Below are 15,795 nucleotides of genomic sequence, written 5' to 3' on the forward strand. Positions count from 1 at the left end.
TTTCCAAAGAGGAGGAGATGGAGCCTGTGGTTCCACCAGTGACCGCGACCCGAGGACTGCCTGCCGTCCTCTTCCAGAGAGAGATGGACGGGCCCGGTGGCCTTCCTAAGCCACACGACGCCCAAGTTCCCTGGCCAGTACCGGTCCTTTGGACTTCTCGCTTTATGTTTTAGAAATTTAGGTCCTGAAACGGAAGACTTACTTTTTGTGGGATTTTTTTTTCCAGTTAGTTGAAGTGTGACCTGGTAAACTGGGAGGTGTTCATTTCAGGGGCGTAGAACATTCCTTTGGGTCAGTAAATACTTTTGAGTGGTCCAGTAGCTCAATAAGAGCAGGTTGTTCTTAGCTCTGACTCTGAGTCGTTCAAGTTCTAGTTCATTGATGAAGTCCATAGGCTGTGTTTTAACTGTAATGTTACATTCTGGAAACTGGTGCAAATTGGGTTGCGAGGGAGTACTCAAGAATAGAAAACTTCATTACTAATTTAGAAACAGAAGATTTACCTCAAACATCAAAATGATGGGATTTTTTTTTTCTCGTGGCTTTCTATACTTTCACATTCAGCAGATTACCACTGGAAACAACATATTTTGTGCATTTCATATCCTGGAGCTTAAGTTAGCCTGACTGATTTTCCAAATTTAGGTAAAGGCAGCTAAACAAGTGATGAACACTTGTTATTTATATTACCAATTCCAGGTAATTCATAGAAATATATTACTGTTCAGTGCTATGCAAGAGCAGTCCTCTGAGACATGTGCCAAGAGTGGGAGGATGTATGTTAGAGCCCGGGTGTCATGGACCAGCATCCAGGTGCTTCCAGAGCAGGGCCCGAGGGGAGTGGACCAGCATCCAGGTGCTTCCAGAGCAGGGCCTGAGGGGAGTGGACCAGGGTCCCGGGCTTCCAGAGCAGGGCCTGAGGGGAGTGGACCAGGGTCCAGGTGCTTCCAGAGCAGGGCCCGAGGGGAGTGGACCAGGGTCCAGGTGTTTCCAGAGCAGGGCCTGAGGGGAGTGGACCAGGGTCCAGGTGCTTCCAGAGCAGGGCCTGAGGGGAGTGGACCAGGGTCCAGGTGTTTCCAGAGCAGGGCCTGAGGGGTGTGGACCAGGGTCCAGGTGCTTCCAGAGCAGGGCCCGAGGGGAGTGGACCAGCATCCAGGTGCTTCCAGAGCAGGGCCTGAGGGGAGTGGACCAGGGTCCAGGTGTTTCCAGAGCAGGGCCTGAGGGGAGTGGACCAGGGTCCAGGTGCTTCCAGAGCAGGGCCTGGGGGGAGTGGATTAGAGTCCAGGTGCTTCCAGAGCAGGGCCTGAGGGGTGTGGACCAGGGTCCAGGTGCCTCCAGAGCAGAGCCTGATGTACAGTCGCTCAGAGCTTTCTTCCATCTGAGACGAGGCACCGCTCACAGAAAACCACTGCACAGTGAGACGTGATTCTTTCTGACGGCGCGTGGGATGACAGCTAAGGTGTGACACCTGTGTGGCCTGGAGGCTCCCCTCCCACCTGTGCAGCTCAGAGATGTTGGGTTTTCCAGCTCCCCGAACCCCACCCCCCCTGGCGTCATAGAAACACAATGTACCCGACAGAGCATCCCAGGCCACCTCTGGTTAGATGAGCAGAGACGACTCGGGAGACGAGTTGACTTAGGCCCGTGGCTGGAGTACGGGAAGCGAAGCGTGGTGCTGTGCGCCTGGGCTGGGTGTGCGATGCTGGGGTGGACGCATCCCAGTGACAGGGCACCAGACGGAGGCCGCCTGCTGGGCTGAAAGGCCCGGCAGTCGGCCCGCTATTGTGCAGCCCCTCCGCCAGATGAACGGGGACCCTTCCCTGGTCACAATAGCCATTCACGCTGAGCAGCCTCATTAAATATTCAGCCCGTGCTTCCGGCAGCTCATTAGGGCCGCAGTGAGCAGTGACGTGGGTGCTGGGAAGCCCAGGCCGCGGCTTCGGAGCGGAGGCTGAGTGAGCGGCGGTGGCTTCTCCGTGCGCAGCCTGTCCCGTGATGACCGGAGTGTGCTCCCTGCTGTGCCTGAAGTACAGGTAAAGACCGAGCAGACCCAGCCAAGCAGATGACATTCGGGGGCTGGGTCCTCATCTCCGATGGTCTCAGGGGCCTCGGATTTTGAGCATTTGCGCACCGGCCCCCCCCCCCCTCCCCCCCCCCAAGCCCTCTGACCCCTTAGGGAACTGTCTGCAGCTTTGGGAGTCTTTGCGGAGCCCCGACAATGTGGTGCTATTGTGTTCTCGGCTGTGTGATGACTGTGTTCCAAGTGTGGTTTTGAACTTGGTGCTGGGGGTTTCGAATAGCAAATTCTTCCTCTGTAACACGTCAGATTTAGACATGTGGTGGGGTATAAATCCTAGCAGTTTGTGGAGCAAGTTGACTCCATCCGAGCCAAGTTTTCCTGCATCTGAGGGGTTCCTTACTAAGCCTCTCCCTTTGGACGATCAGGATAGGTAGGCATCCTACAAAGTAAATACTCATCAGCTGCTCGGGCTCTTCCAATGGGCGAGTGTTGTCCTTCTGTGGAGCCCGTTACTTTGTTGCTCGGAGCTGTGCGGCATTGGAAGCTGGAAGGTCTGCGAGGGGAGCGCTGAACAATGACGAACTCGGACAAAGTGCATTTCTTTGGTCTCACTGTGGGCATGTGTTTCTCTTTCCTGCACAGAAAATGCTTCCAGACGGCTCACTTCTACGTGGAAGACAGCAGCTCCCCGCGGGTGGTCCCCAACGAGAGCATCCCTATTATCCCCATCCCGGGTGAGTGAGGCCCTGCGCTTCTGTCCAGGGGCTAATTGTTCCTCTCTTTTGTTCGCTGCCGTGGTGACAGCCATGACAAGTTATTATTTGCACAGCCTTGTGAGGCTTGCCCAGTTTCAGAGATCTTAACTCGGGGCAAGTTAATGAAATCTCTGCTCCTTTCCCTGTCTGCTAAGGAATGAAATCCTCCTTCCGAGGAGCAAGCGACTCTGACCAGCTGCGTAGCAGGGAGGGAGGCAACGGCAGAAAAAGGGAGAAACGTGTACTTTTGCGATCTACTTGGACTGCATCTCATTTCATAGGTGGTTGTGTTTAGATTTTTCTTTTTAATCATTATGTGCAGTACATTTTTAACATCGACTTTCCTCCCCTGATTCCTTACTCCGAAAGTCATGTGTGTCAGAGTTGGACGTTTGGGTTCTTAAGGTGTTCGCGTGGAGGTCGAGGGCTATGTGCTTGGTCTGGATGTATTTCATTTGTCCTCCGGTAGAAAGAGCGAGCACTCGGTCAGGGCGAGGGGTGGAGGGGGTGGTGGGGAGCCCTGTGGTAAATGCGTGGCCTTCAGGAGTTCCGCGGGGGCTGAGCCGGGATGGTCAGCCTGTGGGATTTGAAGGCGTCCCCACTCTAGGAGAGCTTCATAAAGGCACGTGGGGCCTCCCTCGTGTAGAAGAATACCTGGCACATAGTAGGCATTCTTTATCTCTGTGAGAGAGAGGAGAGAAAGAGGGGGGGAAGGGAGGGAGGGAGAGAGAGAGAGAGAGAGAGGGAGGGAGGAAGGGAGAGAGAAAGAGAGAGAGAGAGAGAGAGAGAGAGAGAGAGAGAGAGAGAGAAAGTCAGAAAACCTTCCTGAAAGGCCACAGCTGCGAAGCTCCGAGGCAGTCGGCCGTTCTGCGAGCGCCAGGGAGGAGGCTGCTATTGTCTGCAAACCCTCACCAGGTGCAGTTACAGCCGGGGCCTTCCCTGCCCTGTATGTGTCTGCGTGTGTTTACTCACTAGATGTTGTTGGAATTGGCCATGTGCTCCCCATCTAGTCAGCTTCTCTCACTAAAGCCTGTCCCCCAGAAACAAGTGGGGAGCAGAAAGTCTCTGATTACTTCTCCATGGACCATTTTGTGGCCTCGGGATCTGTCTTGTGTTAGCCCGGGACTTCTCTGCTCACCCTGCCCCTCCTCCTTGGTGGAGGGAACTGCACTCTGGCATTGGGAGGAGAGGGAGCGGGCAGGAGGCGCCAGGCTCCCACCTGCCAGGAGGAAGTCGTTCTGTCGGGTCTGCGAGTCTGCGCAGTCGTGTGTGGATAAGCCTTTCCTCCTGCATCACCTGGAATATCTGTTGACCTGGGGAAATTGCCCGGGAGCCTCTCTCCCCTGAACTGATTCATGTGGCAAGCAGCTGTTGGGTAGCTGTGCAGTTGAAACCCGTTTTCAAAGGTTAAATGGTGAGATACTTCCCGTGCTGTCTTCGTTTTTCTTTTCTTCTCCCGCGGGGTTAGGAATTAGAAAACGGAGGATCTCGCCCTGTGTCCACCGTGAGGCCTTTGGTCTCAGGATCTGTGAAGTGAGCAGCTGCCTGCCCGATGCACCGGGGCAGCGTCAAAGCTCACCTGGGGGGTGGCGAAGCACTTGGGCGCAGCGTGAGCCGTGTCCGCTGGACCCTGTGCTGTCATCCCGCAGCCCTGCAGGGCCAGCTCTCACGGGTTCTCAGGTTGGGATCCCCCTCCCACGGGCCACCCCCACTGGGTGTGCCCACCGTGCCACGCTCTTCGGCTTGGGCTTTAGACTTCCGAACCCCCAGGATCCTAGGACATGCCATCAGTCATGCCAGCCTTGCCACCCACACCTCGGAGGAGTCTTAGACCAGAGACACTTTTGAATCTTTCCTGATTCATGTCCCAGCTCCCTATTCATGACCAAGTAAAATCCAACCCAAAGGCCTTCCTTAAACACGACTTTCTGCCAGTTCTTACTCATGGTAGCACATGGGAATACATGTCTTCAAATTCTCCACTGGCCGAGGAACCCATGTGCCTGGCGGTACCTCAGTTGGCATCGTAGATGCATCCTTGACAAGTTGTTGCCCGTTTGTGAAACTGAATGACCTTAGCTTTAATGCGTGTGGTGGTCAAGGACTTACCTAGGTCAGTGGTCGGCAAACTCATTAGTCAACAGAGCGGCAAACCACGGCTCGCAAGCCGCATGTGGCTCGCGAGCCGCAGTTTGCCGACCACTGACCTAGTGAAACCAAGAGAGATTCCTCTCTGTTTTCCCAGGTAGGATAGCCTTCCTAACTGTGAAGAGATGCCTGGGTAAACTCATTTCACCCTCGACTGGGAAGGAGTTACCCTCTATGACCTTTCTTTAAAGAGTTTTCAACTTGATCCCAATTTCTTATTTTTCTTAAATAAAACCCCACCATCCTATTCAATGATTAAATTTGTAGGCCAGCTGGTGTGGTACAGAAGGTGAGCGTTGACCTATGAACCAGGAGGTCACAGGTTCCATTCCCCGTCAGGGCACAAGCCTGGGTTGTGGGCTCGATCCCCAGTAGGGGGCGTGCAGGAGGCAGCCCATCAGTGATCCTCTCTCATCATTGATGATTCTATCTCTGACTCCCTCTCCCTTCCTCTCTGAAATCAATATATTATATCTTACCTTATAATAGACAAATATGCAAATTGCCTGCACCTTCGCTACGCCCAAGCCACGCCCACCAACCAAGCCACGCCCATCAACCACGCCCACCAGGAAACCGTTGCAGGCACCCCGATCGCAGGAGCGAGCCGACCTGGGGGTCGGCTCGCTCCTGCGATCGGGTCACAGGGACGCTGGGGTGCGGCGGAGCCCAAGGCCGGGAAAGCCGCCCTAGGCTTTCCCGGCCTTGGGAGCCAGCGGGGTGCCTTCGCAGATACTCGGAGCGAGCCGACCTGGGGGTCGGCTCGCTCCTGAGATCGGGTAGCCGGGACGCTGGGTGCAGCCGAGCCCAAGGCCACCGCCCAGGGCCAAGCCGGGACCCTGAAAGAAGGCAGAAGGCGGTGGCCACAGCCAAGGTCTGGGTCCCCGGTGCCGGCAGAAAACTGGTGCAGGCAGCCAGGTGAATGAAGATCTATTGCACAAATCTTCGTGCAAACGGGCTACTAGTTAAATAATAATAACAATTAAATTTGTTAAATGTAATTTATGAAGCACTTTAACCATCGTTATTCTCTTTATTCTTGTGGTTTCTTTTAGTTATTACAGTACAAACTCTCTCTTACGTGAGGAAATTAATTATAAGAAAAACACAATTTAAATAAATTTCTGAGTTATTTTCATTCTGTTTAAATCTCGGTCCAACTTTTTTCTACTGGAGACCTCCTTGGGATGATTTTAAGTCATTTACCTTGGGAATTTTCTAATTGTTCTTGTTTCTAAAAACAATAGGATATTTATAGAGATCACATAGAATACTTATTTTGCCCATTGGATCTCAGTTACATCTCATCCTTATCCAAAACCTAATAATGGGTCTACAGGCCCAGATTTATCAACTTATTGTATCACTGGAATGCCTCATATTTATAATTGACTTTTAAAAATATATTTATAGACAACTACCTGGACACTGAATCACCGTGCTGGTTAAAAATGTGTGCAACAGGGTAAGATGGAAAATTCAGGTGCCAAACTGTTACAAAATAGAGCTCCTGAGCCAGCAATGTGGAATGTGGAATATACAGGACCATACATATACAGCAATGTGGAATGTGGAATATACTCTGTTCCTAGAACTTATTTTACATTTAACCTTTTTTTAGAAAACATCATCATCACCATCTAATATGTGAGCATTTACCAACTTCATGCTTTGTGTTTATTTCCACTGTACTCCTGTAGAGACTGGTGCAGTTGATATCCCCATTTCACAGGTGAAGAAACTGAGGCTCAGAGTTGTTACTTAATTTGCCCATGGTGACACTGATAAATGGTGGAGAGAGCGCTATAATTCTGTGAGACTTCGGGGCACAGATGCTTAGAAATGGCCCTGCCCCCTCTTGGGGTGCTGTTTTGGCAGTTCTCAGATCTCAGGTCTTGGGGCTCCTCATTTGGATATTGCTTCATTCAAGCAAGGCCTCTTCAAATTCAAAATGTGAATATTCTCTAGGTTTTTTTTCTGAGTTGTTCTTTGTCATTACTTTCACTAACTATTAGCTTCGGCACTAAATTCTCGCTCATTGTCTTGGAATTCATCATCCTGCTGTTAACCATTTGTACGCCATAAGTGTCTATAGACACAAGCGGCGAACCTTTTTTAATTAAATTCAAAATATGCTGGCAGTCAGCTGGTTAAAGTTTCCTCCATATCAAAGACCCTCTCCCCTTACCTTTGTTCTCTGGTCATTTTTATTCTCTTCCTTCCTAAGGAAGAGACTCAGCCCACTAGTACTTTTATTCCCTGTGTGATTTAAATGACTCCAGGAGGATTCATAAACATGTTGAATGTTGACTAAATTTATACATTAAATCAGCAATTTTGGGATGATTCTGCTGTGGTTAAAATTCATAAATAAATAGTTCTGATCTTTCTATTCCAAAGCATAAGGAGAATCAGTAAGTTATGCTGACTTCAGAGAAGTTATATAAAATAGACAAATGGTTAAGGAAAGCTTTGGTAACCTTTCTAGAGTAAGCAGTTCTTACTCATGGTAGCACATGGGAATATGGGTTTATGGGTTGTTTATGGGTTGTTTTTTTAAATATATTTTTATTGATTTCAGAGAGGAAGGGAGAGGGAGAGGGAGGAAGGGAGAGAGAGAGAGAGAGAGAGAGAGAGAGAGAGAGAGAGAGAAACATCAATGATGAGAGATAATCATTGATTGACTGCCTCCTGCACGCCCCCCTACCCCCCCCCCCCCCGCCACTGGGTATTAAGCCTGCAACCCGGGTATGTGCCCTTGACCAGAATCGAACCCGGGACCCTTCAGTCCCCAGGCTGACGCTCTATCCACTGAGCCAAACTGGCTAGGGCTATAGGTATTTTTGAGAATTTTAAGTTGATCCATTATACAAAGTTTAACATATTTAGGAATTTAGACTCTGCAGTGTACACAGTCTTATAAGAGCATAGATAGTTTTTCCTGGTCTCACCTACACTTAAGTAAAATGTGGTGGCTAATGCAACAGGATTTATCCAACATGAAAGAAGTGCTTTTGAGGTCACGTTCCAATCACTGTAGAAATGACATCAATTCTTTATCACAAAAATTGTGAATTGCAGTGTCTGCTCCCTCCCTATATGATGTTTGGGGAAAGTGGGCCTCCCCCTCCCCCAGATAAGTTAAATTGTACATGGGAATATTGTTTTGAAACAAAAAAATTGAATAATATTTTTGCTGCAGTTATTAATGAAGCCTTGTGTACATATGTCATCTACAAATTATATTCACTGTATTTTCAAAAAATATTATGTTTTTATTGACTTCAGAGAGAGGAAGGGAGAGGGATAGAGAGATAAAAACATCAATGATGAGAATCATCGATCAGCTGCCTCCTGCACACCCCCTACTAGTGATCGAGCCCACAACCTGGGCATGTGCCCTGACCAGGAATCGTACCGTGACCTCCTGGTTCATGGGTCGACACTCAACCACTGAGCCACACTGGTGGGGCTATTCACTATACTGTATTACTTATTCTTTTATACTTTCGTTATATATAGCTTTTTAAAGTCAGAACTTAGCTATGCTTTTCTCTGGAAGTTAGAAAATCTCACTTTCTAATGAGAGTATTACAATACAAAATGTTGTTGCTAACCAGTAGCTTAGAAATCCAGAAGTGGTTCATGCCTCCGGTAGTTAAACAGACCTTAGTGGAAGGTCCCCAGCTTCAGCAGGTGCCAGCGTATGAAAGGGTTTTAAAGGTGCTGTTTAAAGCAATCTTGTTGGCATATTTTATTTATGCAGAGATTATCTCCAAAGAAGATTTATTGGTCTTTTGACTATAATGAAACCCTTTCTTTATTGACTTCACTGTGTCACAAATGAAAAGAGATTTCTTTTGATGGCAGGAAATAAAATGTTCCAATCTCCCCAACACTCCTTGCCTCCTCAGAGTCCGGACAAAACTCCGCTGTTGTGTCCCGACTCGGGGACTGAAATCTCGGTATTGTCCTCGTGTTTCATAGTTGCCTAAATGTATCTTCCTAAGTGGATACAGAGGTATTACCGGCACAGAGAGGCCTGAGCGTGGCCTTGGGGCCCCGGGGCAGGCAAGAAGGACATTGCGTTCCACACTGTCTGCTCACAGCCCAGTCCTGGGACGTGGCGCTGGGGAGGGTCTGAGCAGGAGTGACCTCAGCCACGCATTGTGCTGGGACTTTGTAGGTTCTCTTTGCCCACGGACAGGTCTGGCTGGAATCTGGAACAGGGCTGAGGGAACCACTACGGGCTAAATGAACTTGACAGATTGATCACAGAGTGAGTGACTTAGCCCCTTGGACTCTTAACGGTAATGATGGACCCTCACACTGCCCGAGTAAGCAAGCAGGAGTGTGTGTTCAGCAGCCCTGCAGCCGGCAGCCCAGGCAGCTAACTGATGGGTTCTCTGCTCTCTCTAACCCCGTATTTCCTTTTTCTGTTGTTTTGTTACTCCTCACCCAAGGATACTTTTTCCATTGGTTTTTAGAGAAAGTGGAAGGGAGGGAGAGGGAGAGAGAGAGGGAGAGAGAAAGAAACATCGATGTGGGAGAGACACATTGATCGGTTGCCTCCCGCACGCACCCCATGGGGCCAGGGATTGAACCTGCAACCATGTATGTGTCCTTGACCGGGAATCAAACCTTCGACCCTTTGGTGCACAGGCCAACGCTCAACCACTGCTCAGGGCTAACCATGTATTTTCAGTTGAAGGTCTAGAGAGGTCCTATCACGGGAAGAAGCCAGCCTTGGGGTCAGCTTTGACCCCATCCGTGATAATGACAGTGGACCTTGGTCTCTGAGCCCATGTTCCCATCTATTAAATGAAGGTGATGACAGCCTCTAGATCTCAGAGGGATCATATGCATAAGCAGTTAGCACCGGACAGTAAGTCACAGTCATTACGTATTTGCTAAAGGCCAAGCGCTCTTACAAGGACTTGTGTTATCTAGTTTACTTTTCATAACACTCTGTTAGGTCCTGTCATCACCCCCATGTTAGAGATGCCGAAGGGGAGTCGCACAGAGGGGGGCACACCATGCTCGGGTGCCCGGCACTCGGGCGTGTCCGTCACCGTGGCTGGCAGCCAGACAGCTGCACAATATCCCGGACTCGCAGGCTGGAGCGCCTCCCGGAGGTGTCCCGGGCTGGGCCTCGGCAGTGCCCCCTGGTGGCTGATTTTTCCTTTCGGATATTGCCGACAAGAAAGCTGTTTTTCCACGTGTGTTTGATGACCAGCAAATTCAGCACCCGCGAGCGGGTTAGAAGCGTAGACCGAGTCCGGGCGCTCCCCGCATGGCCTTGAACGTGTGAGCACAGCAGAGACATGGCCGCAGGTTTTGGAACCGCTTTCTTTGTGTGTTCAAACCCACTTCCCCGTATCTCCCCCGGTGCTGCCTTTGCGGTCACGCTGCTCCGCTCCTTTCCCTCCTGAGAAGCCTTGGCCTCGGCACCTTCTCTGAGGGGGTGCTCACCTCTGCCTCCGGTGCCTCCGGTGCCTGCGAACCAGAGGTTAATCTCAACTTCCTCGGAAGTGGTCCACGGGGCGTTTTGTTGCCGACTGGCCAAAATAAACGGCCTCTTCCTACAGAGTTTAGTTCCAGCCACAAAGGGCTAAAGTCTGGGGGAAAGTATAAATAGTGTCATTTAACAGCAAGCCCACGTTGCAGGTGCTGATTTGCAACAGACTCTCAAACATTTTATAATGGGGTGCTTGCGTGATGACAGTAGCAGCCCCGTTTTTGCCCAATGGAGTATACCTTTGTGATGTGAAAACCCAGCAAGTAACATTTTTGGCACAAAATGAGGAAGTGCCCTTTCATCGGGTTGCTGAGCTGTTCTCGTGCCTTGCTCTTCCTGACGCCGTGGGGCTTGGAGAGTGCATCTCGGCGCACAGGAGCGCAGGTTTGGGCTCAGTGCACCTGATTCGAATCTCGGCTCTACCACTGAGGAATGGTGTCACTAGAGACAAGTCCCCTCGGTTTCCTTGTGTGTGATGGGGGATAGAAAGGTCCCCTTTGCCTAGTTCTTACAAAGATAAGTCTGTGAAAAAGCATGAGGCACAGTCCCTAGAAGCCAGTGAGGGCTTAATAAATGGTGGCTGCCTTCTCTTTATACCGACTGCCCTCAGACCGTAACCATCTCCTGTGTGGCAGGGGGCTAGTGCGAGCATCCTCGCTGGGATTCCACTCAGCTCTTGGTCTCTGTTTCTCCCCCATCACCACTGCATCAGGGACAGGTGCCCTCACCTGATGGAGTCACCACTGCATCAGGGACAGGCGCCCTCACCTGACTGAGCCACCACTGCATCAGGGACCGGTACCCTCACCTGACTGAGCCACCACTGCATCAGGGACAGGCGCCCTCACCTGGCTGAGCCACCACTGCATCAGGGACAGGCGCCCTCACCTGGCTGAGCCACCACTGCATCAGGGACAGGCGCCCTCACCTGACTGAGCCACCACTGCATCAGGGACAGGCGCCCTCACCTGATGGAGCCCCCACTGCATCAGGGACCAGTACTCTCACCTGATGGAGCCCCCACTGCATCAGGGACAGGCGCCCTCACCTGGCTGAGCCACCACGGCTTCAGGGACAGGCGCCCTCACCTGGCTGAGCCCCCACTGCATCAGGGACAGGCGCCCTCACCTGGCTGAGCCACCACTGCATCAGGGACAGGCGCCCTCACCTGACTGAGCCCCCACTGCATCAGGGACAGGTGCCCTCACCTGACTGAGCCCCCACTGCATCAGGGACAGGCGCCCTCACCTGACTGAGCCACCACGGCTTCAGGGACAGGTACCCTCACCTGACTGAGCCACCACTGCATCAGGGACAGGTACCCTCACCTGACTGAGCCACCACTGCATCAGGGACAGGTGCCCTCACCTGATGGAGCCACCACGGCTTCAGGGACAGGTGCCCTCACCTGACTGAGCCCCCACTGCATCAGGGACCGGTACCCTCACCTGACTGAGCCCCCACTGCATCAGGGACAGGCGCCCTCACCTGACGGAGCCCCCACTGCATCAGGGACAGGCGCCCTCACCTGGCTGAGCCACCACTGCATCAGGGACAGGCGCCCTCACCTGATGGAGCGACCACTGCATCAGGGACAGGTACCCTCACCTGACTGAGCCACCACTGCATCAGGGACCGGTACCCTCACCTGACTGAGCCCCCACTGCATCAGGGACAGGCGCCCTCACCTGGCTGAGCCACCACTGCATCAGGGACAGGTGCCCTCACCTGATGGAGTCACCACTGCATCAGGGACAGGCGCCCTCACCTGATGGAGTCACCACTGCATCAGGGACAGGTGCCCTCACCTGATGGAGCCCCCACTGCATCAGGGACAGGTGCCCTCACCTGACTGAGCCACCACGGCTTCAGGGACAGGTGCCCTCACCTGACTGAGCCACCACTGCATCAGGGACCGGTACCCTCACCTGACTGAGCCACCACTGCATCAGGGACAGGCGCCCTCACCTGACTGAGCCACCACTGCATCAGGGACAGGCGCCCTCACCTGACTGAGCCACCACTGCATCAGGGACAGGCGCCCTCACCTGGCTGAGCCACCACTGCATCAGGGACAGGCGCCCTCACCTGGCTGAGCCACCACGGCTTCAGGGACAGGTGCCCTCACCTGACTGAGCCACCACTGCATCAGGGACAGGCGCCCTCACCTGACTGAGCCACCACGGCTTCAGGGACAGGTGCCCTCACCTGACTGAGCCACCACTGCATCAGGGACAGGTGCCCTCACCTGCCTGAGCCACCACGGCTTCAGGGACAGGTGCCCTCACCTGCCTGAGCCACCACGGCTTCAGGGACAGGTGCCCTCACCTGCCTGAGCCACCACGGCTTCAGGGACAGGTGCCCTCACCTGACTGAGCCACCACTGCATCAGGGACAGGCGCCCTCACCTGCCTGAGCCACCACTGCATCAGGGACAGGTGCCCTCACCTGATGGAGCCCCCACTGCATCAGGGACCGGTGCCCTCACCTGCCTGAGCCCCCACTGCATCAGGGACAGGTGCCCTCACCTGACTGAGCCACCACTGCATCAGGGACAGGCGCCCTCACCTGACTGAGCCACCACTGCATCAGGGACCGGTGCCCTCACCTGGCTGAGCCACCACTGCATCAGGGACAGGTGCCCTCACCTGACTGAGCCACCACTGCATCAGGGACAGGCGCCCTCACCTGACTGAGCCACCACTGCATCAGGGACAGGTGCCCTCACCTGATGGAGTCACCACTGCATCAGGGACAGGCGCCCTCACCTGGCTGAGCCACCACTGCATCAGGGACAGGCGCCCTCACCTGGCTGAGCCACCACGGCTTCAGGGACAGGTGCCCTCACCTGAGTCACAGCTCCATCCCTTGGATGGCACTTCTCGTCCTCACCATGTGCTTGAATGCAGTCCCCGCGTTCACTTTCCCACACACAGGCTCCATTGGGCAGAGGCCTCCTCACTCCCTCTGGCTGGGTCCTGGGTGCTCAGTCAGTGCCTCATCCAGGGGTTCCCATTCACTCTGCCCCGACATACCCGGTCTCTGAGCCGGAGCGTCTGGACCTTGGGTCGGTGGCCAGCTTTTGCAGCCATACTGCAGCCTTCAGTTAATCTTTCTGAGCTTGTCTCTCCACTCTAAGATGAGTATGAAAATCATACATGTTCATGCATGCGCTACATAAAAGGGCACAGAAAGCACCTGGTCCGTGGTTTTGCCTAATATGCGCTGCACTCGTTAATGAGACTCCGATGTTTCGTGGAAATAACATCTTTCAGGTGGACGTGCTCCTGTAACAGAGGGTCCGTCCAGATGAAAATCGAGCAGCTCAGGTCTGGGATGGTGCCCTAATTGCCTGGCCTTCTGCTGGATACAGCAATTTTATAATTATCTGGCTCATGCTGACAGACATTTAATAGAAAAACTGTATAAGAGGAAAACTATTAGGACTTCTAATTAGTCATAGCCTTATATTCATCTTCATATCGAGAAAAAAGATTTATGGCCCCTCAGTTTCATTTATCTTGATTAAAAGACAAATAATGTGTAATCTGTGTAGCTGATGGTGGCCAGTACAGCGTGCATGTGGGGCGTGTGTGTGTGTGTGTGTGTGTGTGTGTGTGTCTGTGTCTGGCTGGCTGGCTGCCAGTTTCATGGCGTTTCCAGTGATGCCTGGTAACCCAAGGGGAGTGATTAGACTTCCTTGGATAAAGAAGAGAATTGGAGAGGCTAGTGAGTCATCTCTTGCCAGGATGAGCCTGCTGAGCCCTGCTGGGTTTCTGCTGCATCTAGCCCTGGAGCAGCGGGTAGCCCGGTTCCTGGGCATGTATGGCATTAGCCTGGGTGTTACAGATGAGCACTTTCCAGGGGAAAAAAGAGGACTGTTAACATTAAAGCATGGTTTTAATGACCTGAGGTAGGCTGTGACCTCTAAAATGCTGTGGCTTGTCCCTTGCGGAGAAAAAGAGCTTTAAAGCGAACATGTCTTTTTCTTATTTTGAACTAGAGTCCATGTGCTCACCATACCTTTATTAGGAATCTACAGTTCTCACCTGTCATTGTCCTCCACCTCTGACACTGTTAACGATGACACTCTGCCCTTGCAAACAGGAATGTCTCATTTGACAGTGAACAGGAGAGAAAGGCTGCCGTCGGTATCCGGGAGCGTTTGAGGGGCTAACTTATTGCCATCTCTCTTATTTTGCCTCTTGTCTGAAGATGAGCCTATTCTTGGGTTCCTCTTTTAGAGACTCTCCAATTTTGTACATAATTAACCCCTTTTCCAGCCCAAGCTGATGTATTTGCCATTTGATCATTATTTTAGAATTTGCTTACTTCTGAACATTTTAAGTGAACTGATCAGATAATGTGGGGAACGTTTTTTTTAAACTGTGCATTCTGCTAAATATTCTGGGGAAACGTTTTGGCTCTGCTTACTTAGTTAATGCCGGTTACATCATCACGGAGCTATAGATTTCTTGGGCGTGCAGCGTGATTGCATATTCATGAACAGCTTCAATCCTGGAATATTGGTAAATAACTTGGCAATTTTTTCATAAGGTGGCCAATTAAAATGATCAGGTCTTTAATTGTTCGCACAGAAAGGATGTGCGCTTACAGAGCAGCACCTGTTTCACAAGGAGCGTGTCTCGTGCTAAGCAGTTTGGATTATGAGCACATAAATCACCTTCCTTAAACGAAATATAAGAGATGCTATTTTCCGCTTAAGAATGATTCAAGTTTGAAAATGTCAATAGATGCAAAAAGCCACCCTGGAGCTTTGCTCTCTCGAAAGAAAGTAGAGGAGGAATGACATAGTCAATGTTAGCTGTCACCAGCTGAAGGGGAATCAGATTGTCAGGCCTGGATCTCTAACATTCTTGCCAAAGTAGGACCTCATTTACACATACAGATCTTCATACCCTTTGCTAAGAAAAGCATCTGTGGCAGTTTAGATGTTTGTGCGTTTGCCAAAGATCTTTCACTCTGAATAAAGTAAATGTCATGTCTGTTGTTTATCTCAAATTCAGCGGAGTCTTTTTTAAAGGAAATATTGGTGGGGGAGGGGAGAGGTTGGGGCTCTCCGGTTAGCGGGGCGTGGCCGTTTCTCCAGGGCCCTCAAGCATCGGCTGGGATCTGGGTGGAGCAGCTTGAGGCACGTGTGGGTCAGGAACTGAGAGCGGCCTCGTGGAGTGACAACATAACAAATTGGAACGGGGTGTCTTCCTGAATCCATACCTAGGCTGTCGGCACCAAAAAAACTCCCGTTACTTCAGCCAAACTGATTACTTGGCATCATGCGGACACAGCTGTCTTGAACTAAAATCTTGAATACTTTACATAGATGGCATTGAACC

General features: G+C 51.6%; 1 protein-coding gene across 2 annotated transcripts in view; it reads left to right on the forward strand.

The window, feature by feature from the left end:
• PTPRG (protein tyrosine phosphatase receptor type G) overlaps window positions 1–15,795 on the forward strand; it is a 649,319-nt gene that overhangs the window by 596,200 nt on the left and 37,324 nt on the right. For both annotated transcript variants that reach the window (XM_008146280.3, XM_008146281.3), the window contains one exon: window positions 2,663–2,754. In XM_008146280.3, the coding sequence (XP_008144502.1) occupies window positions 2,663–2,754 (92 nt within the window). The remainder of the gene's footprint in view (window positions 1–2,662; window positions 2,755–15,795) is intronic.

The sequence above is a fragment of the Eptesicus fuscus genome, chromosome 18, assembly GCF_027574615.1.
Source record: "Eptesicus fuscus isolate TK198812 chromosome 18, DD_ASM_mEF_20220401, whole genome shotgun sequence".
Taxonomy (NCBI): Eukaryota; Metazoa; Chordata; class Mammalia; order Chiroptera; family Vespertilionidae; genus Eptesicus; species Eptesicus fuscus.